Here is an 18,563-nt window from a genome sequence, read left to right on the forward strand (position 1 = left end):
CTTGGACATGTGGAGAGTTGTCCTGCCAGTGCACCAGTTGAATGTAGTTAACTATCTTCAGAAATGCTGGTAACTTCAATTCCAGCTGACAGATTTTACATTCAATTAAATAATCCTGATTTCATCTATCTAAAATTTGTAAAACTGCATCAGTCTAAAAGCTGGTAAGCAGAATGGCTGTGCACATCTTGGATTACTAAAAGTCCATGCCCTTAGCTGAGCTATGACCCAGTGATCCAGACAAATGATCCATTGCTTTTCAACAAACACAAAGAGTGGAAACAAGACCAGCTCAAAGGCCAGAACTCAGTTGCTAAAGATAGTACAGGAGTTAGGTAATTAGATATTTTGCAAGATTGATGAGCTACTGGTTGGTCTTTATGCTGCTGAACTCATCTATGTTAGTATTTTGCCTTGTGCAATGTTCATTGTGTTATGCTTTTGCCATGTTGACTACTTTGCAGATTTTTACTATACAAAAACAGGATACATGTGAAAATTAAATGCACTATAAAGCCCTGGACAGTAAATTGTCTTTCATCAGGAGTGAATGTATGTATGCTTGGAAATAAACTAAGGTTTGGTCAAATCTGTAATCATCACATTAACTTGACTTTTCCAAAAAGCCACAATGGTGTTTTTTTGTTTTTTTGTTTTTTAAGTTCATAGTTCAATGGGCAAGATGACTGAGTAGAACACATTTCCATTTTATATTTAAAAACAGATTCTCAGTTCCATCTCTTGAATAGTTTCATGCTTTTTGTTATATGCTGCCATTCATAAAATCACCTAGCTATGAATGAAAACCCAGCTGTAGCACAAAAACACTGCATCTTATTGATTAATTCCATTGGTTTTAGTAGAATTTAGGCAATTGTTTGAAATGCACAGAGATTAGGTAGGCACTTAAGAGTATTTTGCTTAATGAATCTACAATGACTCATGTAGTGAACAGTTCATGAACTGAAATGTAAACAGACTGAATCACAGCTATATCACTCCATATTTGTTTTGTAATATTTATATTTGACCAGCAGAAAAAGAGTTGGAAAGCACCATATAGGTTTTATATCATACATAAGATTAGAACAATGAATTGTAAGAAATCTAAAATCTATTCATTTTCAGCAGTGATCAGTTTATAAGAGTATCACCAGAAATATTTTTGAAGGTTTTTGTATCTGTTTTAGCTCATGTTTCTGTAAGGAAAATAACTGATGGTGAAGATAAAGGTATAAATCAGACCAGTTTGCAATGTTAAAATAGTGTGGCATTACAGAATGAATTTAGAGAACTTACATTGTATTACTTTTAATTAAATTAACAAATTACAGAATATGAGAAAGCAGATTGAGAAGAGAATACGTTACTTTGTGGCTTGTGAAGAGATCAGTTGTGGACAATAAGGACATGATTACTGTAGCTAGATTCAACTTGTGAAGTCCTTTTCATAATTCAATTCCATTTTTGAAGATAAGAGCTTTCATGCATGCAAGAATTTTGCTTTCAAAAGAATAGCAAGATTTGCTTACATTCACCATTCAATAAAAAAAATATTGCATTCGTTAGACTGTAGCTGACTTTAAGCGTTAGAGAAGTTAGAGACACAGTGCTTGCCTATTGTCTGGAGCTGCCCTGGATTAAATCTGACTTTGTACTTCCTGATTGAGCTGGGCAGATACATTCAGAACACAAGAAACTCTGATAGTGTAAACGAGGGGCCCATCTCTTTTTTTTTTTTTTTTCCCAACCTCAGTGGGACTGTGAAGTGATTAATTCATCCAGAAGACTGAATCAAGATCTATCTAAATGCCATTCATGGGTAATGCAAACTTCATCTGCAGCTGTGTACATCCACAGAACATTCAAAGTGATGAATTTCTTTTTTGAGGGGCAATGGGAGGGACACGAGGACATGGCAGAAGAAAGCTGAGGATAAAACTGAAGCAACTTGATGGAAATGCAGACGGTTTTAAATTCCCCAGAGTTCACCATGTGCACTAACAGCCTGTGCATGGCAATAATCTGGCTAAAAACCTAGCAACCTTATAAGTAAATGCCCAAACTAATTCCTGAACTGGCTCACCAGGAAGCTGCTGGAACGCCGAGTGCACACACTAGGGTGTGGGTGGGACTCATGATCTGAGAGAGGGAGGAGGACAAAACCCGGGCAGCCTGGATTTGGATCGGCTCAGCAAGAACCACACCTTTAAAAGCCTGATGCCAGTGTAAGTCGTGACAAGTGGAGAATCTGACACAATCTAAGAAGACACAGTAGATTCCCACATCTACTGTCTTTCTCACTTTGATACCTGTGACTAGAGGGATATTTTAGTTCTCTCTTTTTCCTCACAAAAGCCTTCTTAGTCATGGATATGAGGGGACCAAACAATTTTTTAAAAAAAGCTGAATTGAAAGATTTAGTCTGTTCATGCACTAGTTGTATGTGCCTTAGAAATGGCAATATTAGACTTTAGAAGTCCTTTAACTATTATGTCTCATATAGAGAGAAAAAAAAGTTCTGCCTTAAAGAGTTCACATCTATCTAACTGAAGACTCCTTGATGAGATGGCTTAGTTCCCTAAGCCAGGCACCAAAAGGTGTGTTTTATTGTTCTGCCTGACAACTAATATGCTATAAAGTTCATGTAATGCTTGCCTTGCTATAAAATTTTGATAACGCTCACACTAGCCAATCATTTGTGGAATTTAATGGTTCATACAGTAATCTTTGCAGGACCTTGCCGACATTTGTAAAAACACACTACCGTAATATACCATAATTTCTATAAATAAATGTATCTAGTACTACATTTAATTTCTAAGACTTCTGCAGCATTCTACAGAACAGCAAACTGACAACTTCATCTAACAGGCACAGCAAAAAAAGGAACGACTGTGAAGTAGGGATGTTTAATGTGAAGAATACGTCCTGCAATTGTCTCTGGTAATTTAACGGAAGGAGATTGGAAGGAGAACTCCTTTCATACCATTAAGATCAAATCTGCTGGATACTCCATTTGCTGAGCAGCTGCTATAAACAGCATCCTATCCTGTGTATTCAAATAAGCTGTATTAGTAGGAATACACAGAACTACTTATTTGGGGAAAAGAATGAACAAAAAGACATCCTGGTACATTGCTGTTCTATTCTGCCTTCCATCTAAAGCAAATATGTCCATCTGCTTTTGAGAACTTATCCAGCACACTGGTATCTCAGTGTTCCTTGTAACACAAAACAGCATTCCTTCTACATATTTGTTTCTAAAAAGGTGACCACAGCTTCATTTGGTGAGGGAAGCAGTTTTGCATATATGTGAGATATGCACTGAGAATGCTTCACACAAAGAATTCCTCAGCAAATGCAGGCAAAGCAACATCTAGTTTCCAGATCTCAATCTTGTTTCCAAGGAAGATGGCACAAACTTGCTCAGGCTGGGCAGAAGTCTAGACACCCTGGTAACAACACTAGGACGCACTCCTGAAGCTAGGCATCAGTTCAGCAAGATGCTACAAAAGTTTAGGATGCTGACAGCTGTGGGTTTTTTTTTTTTTTTTTTTTTTTTTTTTTTTGTGCTTAAATTCTCATTTGGATTGAGACTCTACATTCATAACCATTTAAACACTTTAAAAAAAATTAAACATAATCATATTAAAATACAGGTATGATAGTTGCCATATGAATATGAGATATATTTGCATAGTATGTGATTGTTCATTATACAAATGCTCTTATTTCCATACACTTAAGGAACTACTTCAGATGGGCAGCACAGTTTCCCCCTTTCTTTGTCACAAGCAGGGATTTCTTGAACAAAATTCCTGCTTGTTTACTTCACAGAACTTGCCTGATCATGAGCTTCTTTAGCAAAACAAAACAAATGAAAAACACATAGCAGTACTAATTATCTTTACCAGCTATTCTTCTTCTCAGATCAGTCCCACGCTTTTAGTCACTGTACATAATGTGACAAGAGAAGATGCAGAACTATTTATTAATAATAGCAATCACTGAAGAACTTATTCACTTCCTTCCTGCAGGTTTGGGCAGGTTCTCTAACAATCTTGTTGTAGTTATTTCACTGTGATGGTGATGGTAAAGATATGCTTTAACAAGATTTGTGAGGAAAATTATGAATTATGGGGAGGAAAAAGCATGCTTTCAGGTAGGCAAACCTGCTCAAACCACAGGGGAGACTCTTTTGTCTGCAGTCATGGAGACATTTAAATGACTGATTCTCTTCACAGCGAACCACAAAACCGAGAGTCCGGTGCTTAAATCACATCCATTTGTTTGATATGCATATCACAATGTCTTCTCTAAATGACAGAGCAGTGAGCTCTGTTATGAATTTTTACATAGTCAGGCAGAAAGCCTGAAATCCTTTCCATCAGTTTCCTGAGATCCTTTCCAAAGGTTTTCCCAAAAGGAAAAAATAAAAAGAAATGGAAAGTAGGTTTGCAGCTTATCACCCACAGAATCACTGTCTGGAAAGCATGGCTCTGTGTGTAGCAAACATATGCACGAGAAAGGAAACATGGAGGAACACAATTAACACCTGGAACCTCAAACTCCTTGACAGTTGTGAACTTAGTCTCCCCAAGCTTCTGAACTTATAAAGGAATATAAGCAACTGAACACTTTGTGCAGTGGAAATGGAAGGAAAAAAAAAAAAACAACAAACAAACACCTATCACTCAAAACCACAAGTGTCGAGAGAAAAATTTAATTAAATTAAAAAAAAAAAAAAAAGAGAACAGTGGTTTATTATATATCTCTTTTAGTAAGGTATTCTACTAATACCTTATACTAATAGGTATACTATATTTGGAAAAAAATTGTAAGATCTGGTATTTCTAGGAAAAAAATAAAATAGAGATAAAACTTTGTGTGAACACCTACAAGATAAAGGAATGGAAACACAAGATATGAAACTCAGCCTTATTCTAGAAGAAACTGGCTGAAGGCATCCATTGCACGTGAGAGAAAACTGAAAAAGTACTGTGAAAACTGAAATGAGTAATGTGCATTACCTATATGGGAAAATTGAATTCAAGAAATACCTATGAGCAAAAGTTCACATATTAAGTTGAAAAATAGTGGCAAAAGTGACAGACAAAAGAAGAACATGGCTGCAGACCTTCCTATAAAGTGCAGCCAAATTGGGCAAGAAACTAAGCTTAATATCTTCTGCTGTTACCCACCTGCTTCCACCTGTAATTCACAAAGTTACGAGTTCTGATTCTCAGTCTCTTTTAATTTGGAAAAAATGGCATTTTATTTCCCTGGTATATTATACTACTCTGCAGCTGCAAGATAAATTCTAAGTAGGTTATACAGAGGTGGTAAAGCACAGTAATAATATGTTGACATTCAATATAAACATTGCAATTAGATTGCTACAACTACAGCCAGCAAATGCTTTGGATACCAGGCTAGCAAAGCAGTAAGCACAAGGCTGTTTCATCATAAGAAAATGGACACTGAATTCAGTGGAGCTAACACTGTTTATAGACCTCACTGAATTGCAGCCTTATTGAATGGGTCTCACCATATAAGCTGTGTGACAAGCCACAAACCATTAAAGTGTAGAAGGAGATTTTAAAAGAAGTTTAAAAATTTTGAATGCAAGAAATTTAATCACTAAAGTTCATATCATAAACAGGAATATGACTTGAAATATACCTTCTATATGGTATTTTCTGTCCTCTTTAATGTCTGAGCAGTGGATGATTTCTCTGTTTTCAGGACAAGATTGGTTTCAGGAAGATCATCTTGGGCAGACTGAACTTAGGGTAGGTTTTTTTTTCTTCTACAAAGTTATATTTGTATGCATATTCTGATTTCTTCAGTGTATGAATGTTTATTTCTCAAGCTTTTATCTTAAACAAGATGTTTCCGTTCTTGTTAAGAGAGGCTTGTTGGCTTGTTCAGCTTTTGACCAAAATAAATTTACAATCCACCAGAACATTTATAATTTGCAGTTTAAGGAATCTTTCACAGAATCATAGAATATCCCAAGTTGGGATGGATCCATAATGGTCATCGAGTCCAACTCCTGAAATACATCTATCCTATCTCTGAAATATTCTATTGAAGGCATGATTCACGCTAATTTTTTGTACACAAAACTTAAGATAATGCAAAATGAAATTAAATAAAATAGTAAATAGAACAGTAACACATTTCAAAAACCGCAGCAAGGAAATTTGAAATTTTATAGCAAAAATTATGTCATCCTCCTTGACCAATGATTCATTTCACAGGCTGGCAGGAAGCAGGGATGATCTAGCACTTTTCCAAATTAGTCATAACCCCCATGTCAACAAGCCAAAAGATAAAAATAGATAATACATGCTGTGAGTGTCACAACTATGAACAAGACCACAGGGATCTTTTAAAATTCAAGAGACAGATACATAAGTTTGTAATTTGAATCATAGAATAGAATCATACAATCGCTTAGGTTGGAGGGCCCTTAAAGACCATCTAATTCCAACTACACTGCCATGAGCAGTTTTGCCAGCCACCTCTTGTGCCAGCACCTCAACACCCAGCGTGTAAAAAAACTTCTTCCTAACATCTAACCTAAATCCCCCCTTTTAGTTCAAAGCCATTCCCCTGTGTCCTATCAGACCGTGTAAAAATCCATCCCCTCCTGACTGCAAGCTCCCTTCAAGTAATGGAAAGCTGCAATAAAGTCTCCCTGGAGCCTTCTCTTCTTGAATTATAACAATTTCCATTCTGATACTTATTTTTGTATGCACACATACTTATTTCTCATTATCATTGAATGCTCTCCATACCAAAGTCAGTAGACTGTGCATTTGCATGCAATACAAAGGAAATGCGAAACGCTACTTCCGTAATCTTACACTGAGCCTTACACACACTCCACTCATTGAAGCGAGGACTAGGAGCTGTAACCAGTGTAGAACTGGGCCAGAACAAGGCATGGAAAAAATTAGGAATTCCTCCCCCGTTTTGACATGACCTCTTCCCAGTGACTTGGCTCACACACCAATTTTCCCTGGCTTTCAGTATAATCATCAACAGCTCCTCGGCCAGAGCTACTCAGTGCTGTGTGAGGGGCCTTTCCAGCCAGCTCAGCGTGGATATACCCCATCACCTCATCGTAGGCTGCAGCGCTGAACTCTGGGGCTCTTTCCAGCCAGACATCTACCCATTTGAAAACAGAGGCTACAATCACGCGTAGCCGTCTGACATGCTTGGGTGGGGAGTGCTTGAAGTTCTCCGGCGCGCTCGGGACTTGCAAAGCCTTCCCGGAGCCGACAGCTCGAAGGCAGGTGGGCCAGGAAACCGCCCTGCCACCCGCAGCGGGCGCCGCCACTCCTCTCAAACTTTTTGAGAGAATGAGGAGGGATGAGAGAGGACAGCAGCTCTGAAGGGGCTCGTGGGACCTCTCGGGGCGGAAGCAGCGCCGCTCAAATCGGGAGAGACCGAGAGCAGAGCGCCGGAGTTCCGCGACACCCAGCCGGGCGGCGCCTCCCCGGAGCCGCGCCCGCGGCGAGGGCCGAGCTCCGCGCTCCCGCCGAGCGCCGAGACCGCGCCTGCCCCCGCCCCGCCACCCTCTGCGGGCCCGTGCCGCAGCAGCGGCGGGCAGACCCCGCCCCTCCGCCCGGCGTGTCGCGCAGCGCGGCTCGGCGCGGCTCGGCGCGGCACAGCACGGCGTAGCCAGGCTCGGCCCGCCCGGGCTCTCCCTTGCCATTGTCTGCCTGCGCGGCTATTCCTGCTGCGGGTGGCGGGCGTGCGCGGCGGCTCGTGATGCTGAAGGGCTCCGCGTCCCCTCCGAGGCAGTGGCAGCGGGCGCGGGCTCGAGCTCCGGGGCGCAGCCACCCCGCCGCCTGCTGAAAACTGAAACTTTGCGTCCCCGCCGCTCCCTCTCGTCCGCCTCCGCCCCGCCGCCCTCCATGCGCTGAGCGGCCCCATGGACGCCTTCAGCGCCGCCAAGGCCAAAATGGGAGCGAAGAGCGGCGGCGAGGCGGCGGCGGCGGCGGGGTTGGCCGCTCCTCAGCCCGCCGCCACGGCCCCTAGCCCCGCCGGCCCCGGCTCGACCTCGGCGCCCGAGCCCGCCGCCTACAAGCTGGAGGACCTGGAGACGCTAGCCACCGTGGGTGAGTACGGAGGCGGCGGGAGCGGGGAGGAACAAAGAGCCGCCCAGGTGCTCCCGGCGGGCGCGGCCTCCGCTCCGTCCCCTTCCCGTTGTCGCCGCGCTCCCCCTTTCTGCCCGCAGCCGGGCGCTCAGCGCTCGCTCTGAGGCGGCGCGGCAGGAGTTTGGGCCGTTAACGGACGACAGGTGGTGCTGGGGCAGCCCCCTCCTTACACACGCACGCGTCCGTGGCGGGCGTTGTGCCGCCCGGCATTGTGGTACGGGCAGCGCGGGCGCGAGGTGCGATTCGGCTCTGCAGCCGAGGAGCGCTAACGCCCGGCTCGGCTGCGTGCGGGCGGCGCGGCTGCCCTCCGGTACAGAGCTGCTTCGGCTGGCTTAGCTGCGTTTGGGTGCATCGTGATAGAAATTCATCATTTAAATGCAGCCGTAGGACCGGTGAGAGATCAAACAAGTTAGCTGAATGCGTTTAAGTGTATTTCAAAGCCCCAGCGTTCTGCTGGCCTGAATGCTGATGCGGAGGTGTTTTGCCCTAGAGCTGAATGTTGGTGAAAGGCAGTGTTACATCCCACATCTGCCACACTCCTGTGATCAGCAGCGCTGAGGTGTAAATGCGCACACTTAGTAACCTGACACATCCACCGTCAGTAGTGATGCTTTCATATCAGTGTAACATCTGCCTGCTGTGCACATACAGCTGGTTTTGTGCGTGCTTTGAACATCCGAAGGTTCAATGGTACAGAAGTTGGACGTTTTTCGTTAGAGATCTCTGGAGGGATTTTGGATAGATTTATTGTAGCAACTGCTGCAGATATGACTTTCACTTCAGCTCTCTTCAGTCAGTGAAGTGGATTGAAATCCTTTCTTAGTGCAATTCGTGGTTTGAAAAGGTCTTTAAAAATGGAGTTGAAAAGGCCTGGGAGCGTGGTGATTGGTGAAGACAACACTACCTTCTCTTGAAGTGTGTTGTTTTATGAGATAATATTTCCACGTTGAAATGTCAACAGGCGTTTTATTGAGACATTAATTGAGATTCCTAAGAGTCTGCCAGAAAGGTCTGTGATGCTGTTCCTCTGCCAGGAGTGGTTCGTCTCGTTTGTTACATCACGGCTGGTTGCTGTGGATGCAGTTGTCATCACCAAAGATTATGACTTCATGTGGAGCACAGTCTGTGGGAAAACACTGATTCTTAAAGAATGCAGTAGTCACAGAAATGTTGCTGAGGCCAATGAAGAAATTTACCTTGGTTGCTCCAAAAGTAATACCTCCTGTTTGTTTCCAAGAAAGCTACAACAGACAGGAAGAGCACAAAAACACTTTAATAGAGGAAATTCTCAGCTACAAAACACTATTTTTTAACATGGTCGCCACCTTTAGCTATGCATTTCTGCCAGCAATGAGCAAGAGCCTGTGGACTGATCTCATAAAAATCTGCACCAGCAACGGTAACCTACTGTCGTTCCTGCTGAAATGCACCACCCATTGCCTCACTGTGCTTGCATCCACTGTTTGGTCTCCATAAACATTCAGCAAGCATTGAGGAATGTCAGTGGGTGCCATTTTTTCCACATGGAGAAATCCAGTTCCACACCTTTGCTTTGTGCGCACTTCCATGTCAGATGCCATTTGGACAGACTGCCCCTCTGCTGCCATCTGTTGTGCGACAGCAAGATGCAACAGGATCTTGGTAGGAAGGTTCAACCTCTGCTCCCCTAGCATCAACATCCAGCTGCGATGTTGTGGCCAGCATAATAACATAAGAGGCATTACTGTCAGAGCATAGAAATAATCCTCTTGATGGTTTGAAACAGCATAACTTGTTAGGGTGTTCTTTAAAGTGCTCCTTAGAGTTTAAGAAAGAGGAAAGTTTATTTCAATGAAGAGAAACTGCTCGATGTAAAGATACAGAAAGAAAAAAAAAAATGTAAAAAGGTGCAGGCAGCTACTTCTGATAACACTAGCAATACTGAAAGAACACTCTCCCTACCTGCTCTCTTTTCTTTTTCTTTTATTTTTCTCCCCTCTTCGTATTTTTGTAACTGTCCGAGTAGATGAATATTTGTGTCTCTTCTGGACTTTGGCATTTGTTGGTGGGGAAAAAGACAAAACGTAAGATGTGATGTCGCATGTCACAGATGTATGCATGAGGTCTTACCTCAAACAAGAAGCTGAGCCTGTCTATTTTCAGTTGGTTTTGAAGTAGATTTTAGAGATGTCTGGGTTCCTTGTTACAGGGCTGTGACAAGGGAAGAGACCTCGCTTCTGACCAGGAAGCAGTTGGCAGCTTCAAAGTGATACTGAAAGTGAACACATCTGTACCAGCCTCCAAGTGGCAGAGTTTGTGAACTTGAAGATCTGGTGTCCTCCTGAAAAGGCTGTGATGCTGCTGAGATATGGGTCAGCAGCTCTGTATGTGCCTATTGAAATGCTGCCCTGCATCTTGTAGCTCGATCAAAGCTATCAAAGGTATATTGCAGCTTAAGAAACACGTTTTTGCTTGGCTTAAAGTTTTGTTGTTTAATAAGTTAAATATAGTTTAGGTTTATATCACGTACTGAAAGAGTGTATCTACTTTTTCTGTTCATGGTTAACTTAGTATTACCCTATCCTTTTATTTGATCTCCTTGTGGAAGTACAGGAGATGATTGTACTGTCATCAGTTTCATTACAGCAGCCCAGAGACTTGTGTGCAGCATGACTGCTGTGAGAAGAGCAGCCACTGTCTTTCGAATGTGTGCTCGAAAGCTGTGTGTGCTCTGAGATATTTGGAGATAGCTGTGGCATGAAAGGGGACACCCAGAAATTACAAGACGGGAAGTTCCGGTATCTTTCCTCCTAGGATCACTGTTGCTTGTAGATATACTCAGGGCTAGAAGGGCAGCCTTGGAAATTATCTGGGAAAGTGACAGTCTGGAGGTAAGCTCTGTGCTCCTGCTGCTGTGCGTGAGTAGGACATAAGCTAAATAAATTACATTACTGTCAGTGATAGCATGGTCATCCTTGGGATTGAGCACCTCCTCTTGGAGGATGCAGTGAAGTTGTTAATAAAAACAAAAAGTGGTTGGAAGTGGTACTTGCTTGGAAGGCAACAGCTGCTGGCTTTAATATCCTCTGTAGGCTGAGAGGATTACAGTCTTTGCTAATGTGACCACTGCAGTGCAAGCTACCTTAGAACTGCTGCTCTGACATCGGTTGGAAATTAGGCCTGGTTTAGTAAAGAACACCTTATGAAGGAAGAAAGAGAGCAAAAAGAGAGTAAGCATAGTTTTGCACAGCGATAGGTGGGGGGCATTTATCTCCCCCTAAACATTTCTGGGCTTTGATATTTGTAGGCTCTCTGATAAAATGTATTGAGAGCAGAGACTAGTGTATGCTTTTTGGGCACTACCCTGAGACTTGGTCTGTAAGGTAGTTGTGAGTTTGGGGCAGGTACCAGGAGTGGGGTGCAGAACTGGTTTCTGGCACGAAGAACAGGAAGAATATTTCTTTAAGGTTACCTTCTGAGAGGTTGAAGTTGTGGCTTTGAGTTTTTCAGGTACATCATTATTTTGTTGGTTGGTGGTTTTTTTTTGTTTTACTTGTTTTACTTTTTTGTTATCTTATCTAAGAAGGTACATGTTCTGCCTTTGGAACTAATGAAGGTGCCTTTTTTCCACTTCTGTTTTTGAATTGTTTTCCTTTTCGGTGGAGGTTAAGCCACGTGTGTTTGCTTATTATGTTCAGAAACTGCTGCTCAGACTGTAATGAAATATTTGTGAATCAGTTGAGCTTAAATGATGGATACTCATCTGTACCAAGGCTGTGGTAGTACTATGCTGCATAGAAGCAAAAATGTAGATATCATAGCTACATTCACTGAAACTTAACTGCTAAAAGTTCACGGCCCAGCCATGCTTGAGTTATCAGTTTCAAAATACTGGTAGGTCTGGTGAAAGAGAGAGACTGAACAGTAAGTGAATCATCCATGGCTTTGCTGGGCTTCTCACAAGGGCACCCTTCCTGTTCCAGGTGCTGGTGTCTGCAGCTGGACGCCTTACGCATACTCTGCAGATACTACTTTTTTAGTTATGTCATAGTGAAGAAATAATGTAGATAAACTAGAGTAATAGGTACAAGTGAAAGAGATTTAGAAGCTATTTCTTTACTTTCAGGCAAGTGAAAGCGAGAGAAGAAATCTTATGTTCCCAAATTAAACATAGGTTAATGCAGGAGTAGCAGGCAGCTTTGGATAGAGGAGGGTGACAAACTTACTCTTGCTCTCTCTCCTTACTCTTGCTCTCTCTCTCTCTCTCCTGCCCATTTTTTTTAAGTGCAGTGAATTCCATAGCATACATTTTGAATGTAAATCAGGTTTTGTAAATCTATTAAATTGATTGAAATATTTTAATAACAACATCTTCATTTGAAAAGATTCTTTTGAACAGCTGTTCCCATTATGTGCTTTAAATGAAGCAAATGCAGAATAAAAAATTGGGCAAACCAGTATTGCAATTTTTCTGAGCATGGGAAGATTTTAAAAAGTGCATGGGAAAAGTGGGAAGTAACATATTTTTAAATACTTAATTTCAGTGAGTTCACAGACAAAATATGTTAGCCAAATCTGTTTTAAATGACATTATACCATAGCGACAGTAGGTACAGATCTGCTGCCTAATGCTGTGAGAAGAACCTGCTTGTGTATATGATGTTACAGGACTATTCTCCTCCTCTGTAGTCTAAATGAAAACTTCCACACGAGGATGAAGTTTTTGTTACATCTCTGGTTTCTGACTAAGCCTTGCTAAGTCTTAGTTTTGGTTTTGCTGCTGAGAGCAGCTATTTTGAATACTATTCAGGGAGGTGTGAGAACTTTTTTTTTTTTTTCTGTTTTGTCACCTTTACTTGATATTGCAATGATAAAAAATAATCACCAATTTTACTTGGCAATGTCCTTAAATACCACAAGTTTTGAAAGAAAACATGGTCTGAATGTTGTGACTGTAATGGTGACCTGAATTCACCGTCGCATTTATACATCTTTGAGACTTTAGTCATCTAGCTAAATTACTTGGATTTTATTTTCACTCTTCTGTGGAATGTCTTGCTTCATTTTTCCCTTCCACAACATCATACTTGTCAAAAAATAAACCTTTAGTACTGTTTTAGCTGATCTGGAGTGGGAATGACCAGGTGTGACTCAGCTTTCTTCTGTTGCTTGTTCGAGCACTGTGATAGTTATTGTGGAATCAGCAGCAACAGGTCCTTTTGCATAAGGTTATTGTTCTTATTTTAGTCTGGAAAAAGTGGTTTGAAACAAGTAGTGTCTTATGTCTTTCAAAAAGAAAGGTCAGAAAAGGAAAAGTGTGTGAAAGAAGTCTGAGCATGTGAAATCTGAAAGTTCACATTTCTACTTTTCTGTCTTTCAGTTATAAAGTCAGTGAGGAGGTAATGGCTTACTTAGTATTTGCCTGTCACCTATTAGATCTACACCTACGTTTTGGTATGTATTTAGCTGCAGAAAGAAATTTGAGATTCTTTCTCTGATGTTGAGAACTTAGCACATTTTAGAATAGGCTTTGACTCTCAGATATACTTCTTGCAGATAAATAACCTACTAAGTCCTGTAAGTAGTTCAGAGAGCCACAGAAGTGCCTGCTGTGATGCAAATCATCTGGAATCAAACTAGTTCTGATATTTCAGAAATAAGAAGCATGCAAAACTCCTCTCCCACAAAATCATGAGCAACTAACACCACACCTTCTCCGCAGAAAGTCTCTGCTTAAACAAAACTAATGTTCCAAGTGAAGATACTGTTGAAAAATTCTACCATCGAAAGTGTTGTGTGTCAACTCAAGCTTGACAAGTTAGAAAATGTGAACAGAAATAGAGATTTTGTTTATTTATTTACTTACTTAGATTTGAAATATGAACTTTGTGGGCAAAATTCTGCTTGATTCAGCTTTTCCATGCTTAGATTCCTGAGTTTGCCTGTCTGGGTTTTTTGTGATGGATGGCAATAGTAACCCTTGGATATTCAAGAGGTAAGTATCAAAAGTAAGAAAAGGGTGTTGGAGTTTATGTGCTGCTTCTGTTTGTTGTGAGGAGTGTAGACACGCAGACAAATTCACAGAATGAGTTTTCCTGAAGTGGGAGATAGGAACTTCTTGTTTACCTTGCAACGACTTGTCTGGGCATAAGCTGTACTTAACTAAATTAGTTTAGTTTAAACAGTACAACTCCCTTACTGTTGATACTTCCTAATGTAAAACATGTTTAGTGTTAGCTTAAGGAGTAGTTTAATACATTGCCTTGGTAAAGCATAATAGATATCCTTTCATTCTGCAAAATTTTGGGGCTGTTTCAGCAACTTTGGCAAGTTGGTAAGTAAAATTTTGCTGGGTGCTACGTTTTGTGTGCATCTGGGATATTCTGGTGATAGGGGATGGCGTGTTTCTTTTAGAGCTCTTCTTCCACATACAGACTGTAAGTGTATGACTGCTGAGGAAGCTTACCTGGAAGACAGGTAAATTGTGAAAGTAGTTAATAAAACAGTATATTGGAATGTGAGTGCAATGGTACAGGGCAGAAAAATATTTTCAAAACATTTGGGTCATACCATTGTTCCCTTTCTTTGGATTTCTGTAGTCTTGCTTTGTTAATATGTGTAAGAGAAACGTTCAAATCTTTGCCCGTTGCATTATGTTTATTGTTTTACTTTGGATAGATTCAATATACTTGAAGGGTTTTGAATTAATTTTAGTTGTGGTGGTAAAGACTAAGCTGGAAAATTCAAGATTTCCTTCTAAAGTGTTTTCAGGGGACGATGCTTGAGGTGATATTGTTTCTGAAGCAGTGAATGTTCCCAGCCTCCTTCTAAAGCCCGAAAGGAGCAGAGTGTAAAATAGAGACAGGATTTCTGTGAGCAGTTTTGCCCAACACCCTCTGGTAATCTCAAAAAATACAATTTCTGAGCCTGATACTTTTTTATCATTTTGGAAAGCTGATTTAAACAGGAATGAAACGTCTTGTTCTCCTCTGAAGAACACTCTGAATATGCTAGAATGGCAGTCTCATGGGGATTAACTTAAGCTCCCTTCTTGTTTTTATGCAGTTTAAGGGCCCCAGTCTTAGTGAACTCTGAGTAATTTGTGTTTACAATTCAATTTAAGCAGTTTAACTGTATCCACGTAAATGCCTAAGCTCTTTCACTAGAAGGCAGAGGGATGGTTGAAGCCATTGCTGGAGCTTGAAATCCTTACATGCTCATTTTATTCTGAATATGCTCTTCTGAACATACCTATACTGTACATACAGTATACTATTTGGTTTTTTTTAATAGACACACCTAAACTAGATTTTAAGTGTTTGCCTCACAAGTATTCTAAACTGCTTGTCCTTTTCTGATATTAAAGTAAGCTTGGCCAAGTTTGAACTCATTCTAAAGGATCATATTAAAATGCATATACTGCATTTTAGAGGTAGTTTGAAGATGTTCACAGAGTTGCTCTTCAAATGTATATGTAAATAAAGTCTAAAATTTGTTTTTGGTGGATTCTGACAGCTCCCCCATCTAGTCCTCAGTTGTGGTGATCTATGGCACCTGTTCCTGAAGGCTTCCTGCTCAGTTGCTTTCTTCACTCCCATCCCAGCTGAGAGAATTTGATAGCCTGACTTTTAGTTGATGAACACTAAGTTTTGTGTAAATTTGTAGTGATTTTTCTCTGGGGAATCAGTTGGTTTGCTTCAGTAGGCTTCACCTGAGGCAAATTGCTAGAAAAATGTTAAAAATAATGAAGGAAGCATTGTTTGTAGGTGACTCAACTATGAAATGGAACATATTTATGTCTGTTATCAGTGGCAACAAAACGTTACACTTGGCTCTGGGGTTGACTTGCTGTGATCATTAGAACTGATCTTTACATTCTTTATTGTGACCCTGTAATGCATTGGAAAGCACAACAATGACAGCAGAGTAGCAGGATCCTAGGCTGCAGCAAGCGAGGATTTGCTGAAATGCAACAGCTGTGGGCACAGAAACAAAGGAAAGAAACTGCTTACCTTCAGAAGGCCTCAAGTAAGCAGGGATCTCTAGCAAGAAACCTTTGCCTCCACTGCTAACCCTTAAATGAGGTCTTAAATTGGATCTTGGCTCCACCCCTGCTGGTCACTCAAACACTGCATGCAGCTGAGCTCCCCAGGGCTGGTCCTGCTTTCACACCAGGTGTTCAGTTAATGGTTCAATCCATGACTTTGTGTTTCCACTACAGAGCCCCACTTTATTGTTCTGTTGCGGAGCAGGAAAGTCCAACTACATCTCTGAGCTAATTTAAATACTTTGTGAAGTATCCAGTTTTCTAATCTTTAGATTCTACTTACTGTCAACTGTTCATTTAACATGAAAATAAAAGAAGATAGGTTATATGGTTTTATTTGGTTCACAATGTGTGTTGTAGCCATTACACCAACAGGTTGCAGGGTCTAAATGTAAAAACTGCGTGTAGAACCTTCTTTGCACTTGGTGTCTTTTCTGGATATTCACTGTGAAGGTCACCTGTAGCTTTCTCTATCAGCTTATGAAACTTGTAAATATATATGCATATATAGTTAGATTTATATGAAATTATGAAACAAACTCTGTAATCCTGTAGTAGATACATGTAGAAAGGATGAGAATATGGAAAAGTCTTCTGCTTGTTTTTTATGAGTGTAGTTACGTAGGACTTTCTAGTTGGTTTTCTCTTAATGTTTTGTAATTCTTTATTTATACAAAGCATTAACACAGTATCTGCAGCATGCCACTGTGCTTACTTAATGTATTTTTAACTTTCTTCAAGGCTGGATTCTGATCTGATTTTTCTTAAAGGTCACATTAACTTTATTCGACTCTACTGTGCAGCTTGCAAGAGTTCAGGAGGTATAACCTATGTATTCATTGGACTACTTTGGAAAGGCAACCTTAGGCAGAAGAGCTGTGTTGCTTAAGTTGCAGCTTGTGATTTATACTTGTATTTGTTCTTCGTGTGTACACCTCGCATTGTCCTATTTGTGCATTTAAAAAAACACCAAAGCTATTAAAGCAATCTATTTTTACTTGGAAAATAAAAGAGGAAAATGTGGTACCGCTAAGTTTTTTCTTGTGTTCTGTTTTTTTTTTTTTTTTTTTTTTTTTTACATGATACTTTCAAAGGAGGTAACACTTTGTTACAAAATCATCAGAAGTGCCCATTTTGAGTCCCTACTGTTGCGGTAATTGAGTTTTGGAGTAGTTGCTGGTTATGACATGCCTTCTTATGCGGAGTTCTTGACATTTGCTTAAACCTTGTTCTGCTTGTACTGGGGACTGAGCAATCTGAAATATTTATGGTAATGACACAGCCATTACTAGAAAAGGTTCAGGGAGCTCCCTGGATTAAAGCAAAATATCTGGTTTGTGTTCCTTTTCACATCTTTCATGTAGTACTCCAGCCAGTAAATTGAGTGCTTCAGGACAGTTTAGGGAGATAGACTCTTCAAAAACAGGCTGAACTGGGTGTAAGATTTTTACCTTGCTAATCTACTAATTAGGATGAACTGTAATAGCTACATGGATGGCAGCTTTACAAATTAAGAGTTCTAGATGCTGTCTGTATTTATGTAAAACCTGTCAGTACTGTAATAGCAGACTCTACTCACCTCCCCCAAAATTGATGACAGACTTCTAGCCTCAACCCCTTCCCTCCAGCTTGGTATTGGCTCGTTGTAGCTCCTTGTGTGCAGCAGATGATAGCCTGTACAGTTCTAATTCTGCAGAGCCTGCCAGAAATAACTTCAGAGTATGCATTTTAAAATTTAAGATTGTTTTCAGGAAGATTAATGGGTAACTCCTTCTGTGTCCCTGGGGAACTTAACAAACAATGAGGACAGCTGCTGGTCAGCTGGGATTCTAAACTGGGATTCTTGTCATCTCTTCATGAAAACGTGTCAGGTTGCATTTCAGTATCCTGAATTTGTGTTCTGATGCCACTAAACTCTTCTTCGTTTTTTTTTTTTTTTGTGAATTTCAAAGGCTTCTGAAGAGTTCTGATGTCGTACTCAGAAGTGGTGGATGTAGAAGTTACACTGAATCAACAACATTGCTCTTCCTTGCTTTTTTCTTTTTCTTTTAGTTATCAGCGTACTTTAAGCCACTTAAAATCAATTAGTGTTAGCAACCATAACTGCAAAATTTTCTCATTCTTGAATATCTCTTCTAGCAATCTCACCATGAGTAGTAGTGATTCCTTCAATCTCTTTCTTGAAATTTTTCTTTGCTTACTGCTAGATTTTGTTACTTCCTCGTTCAGAAATACAGCTGGGAAGAAGCTGTGTGAGGCTCACAAGACCCACAAGACAGAACCATTAGAGGCAAAGCAAAGTAATTGGAATTGTAAAGAAGCTGAAAAAAGGAACAACACCAAGGTTAATGCAAAATATTTTA

The 18,563-nt window shown here is 40.7% G+C and overlaps 1 protein-coding gene across 1 annotated transcript in view; it reads left to right on the forward strand.

Moving 5' to 3' along the window:
• Positions 1 to 7,657: 7,657 nt before the first annotated feature.
• PRKX (protein kinase cAMP-dependent X-linked catalytic subunit) overlaps positions 7,658 to 18,563 on the forward strand; it is a 56,583-nt gene continuing 45,677 nt past the window's right edge. Inside the window, exon 1 of the mRNA XM_052664719.1 lies at positions 7,658 to 8,135. Within this exon, the coding sequence (XP_052520679.1) occupies positions 7,949 to 8,135 (187 nt within the window). The 5' untranslated portion in view covers positions 7,658 to 7,948. The remainder of the gene's footprint in view (positions 8,136 to 18,563) is intronic.

The sequence above is a fragment of the Tympanuchus pallidicinctus genome, unplaced genomic scaffold, assembly GCF_026119805.1.
Source record: "Tympanuchus pallidicinctus isolate F22 unplaced genomic scaffold, pur_lepc_1.0 scaffold6, whole genome shotgun sequence".
In the NCBI taxonomy this organism is placed as follows: Eukaryota; Metazoa; Chordata; class Aves; order Galliformes; family Phasianidae; genus Tympanuchus; species Tympanuchus pallidicinctus.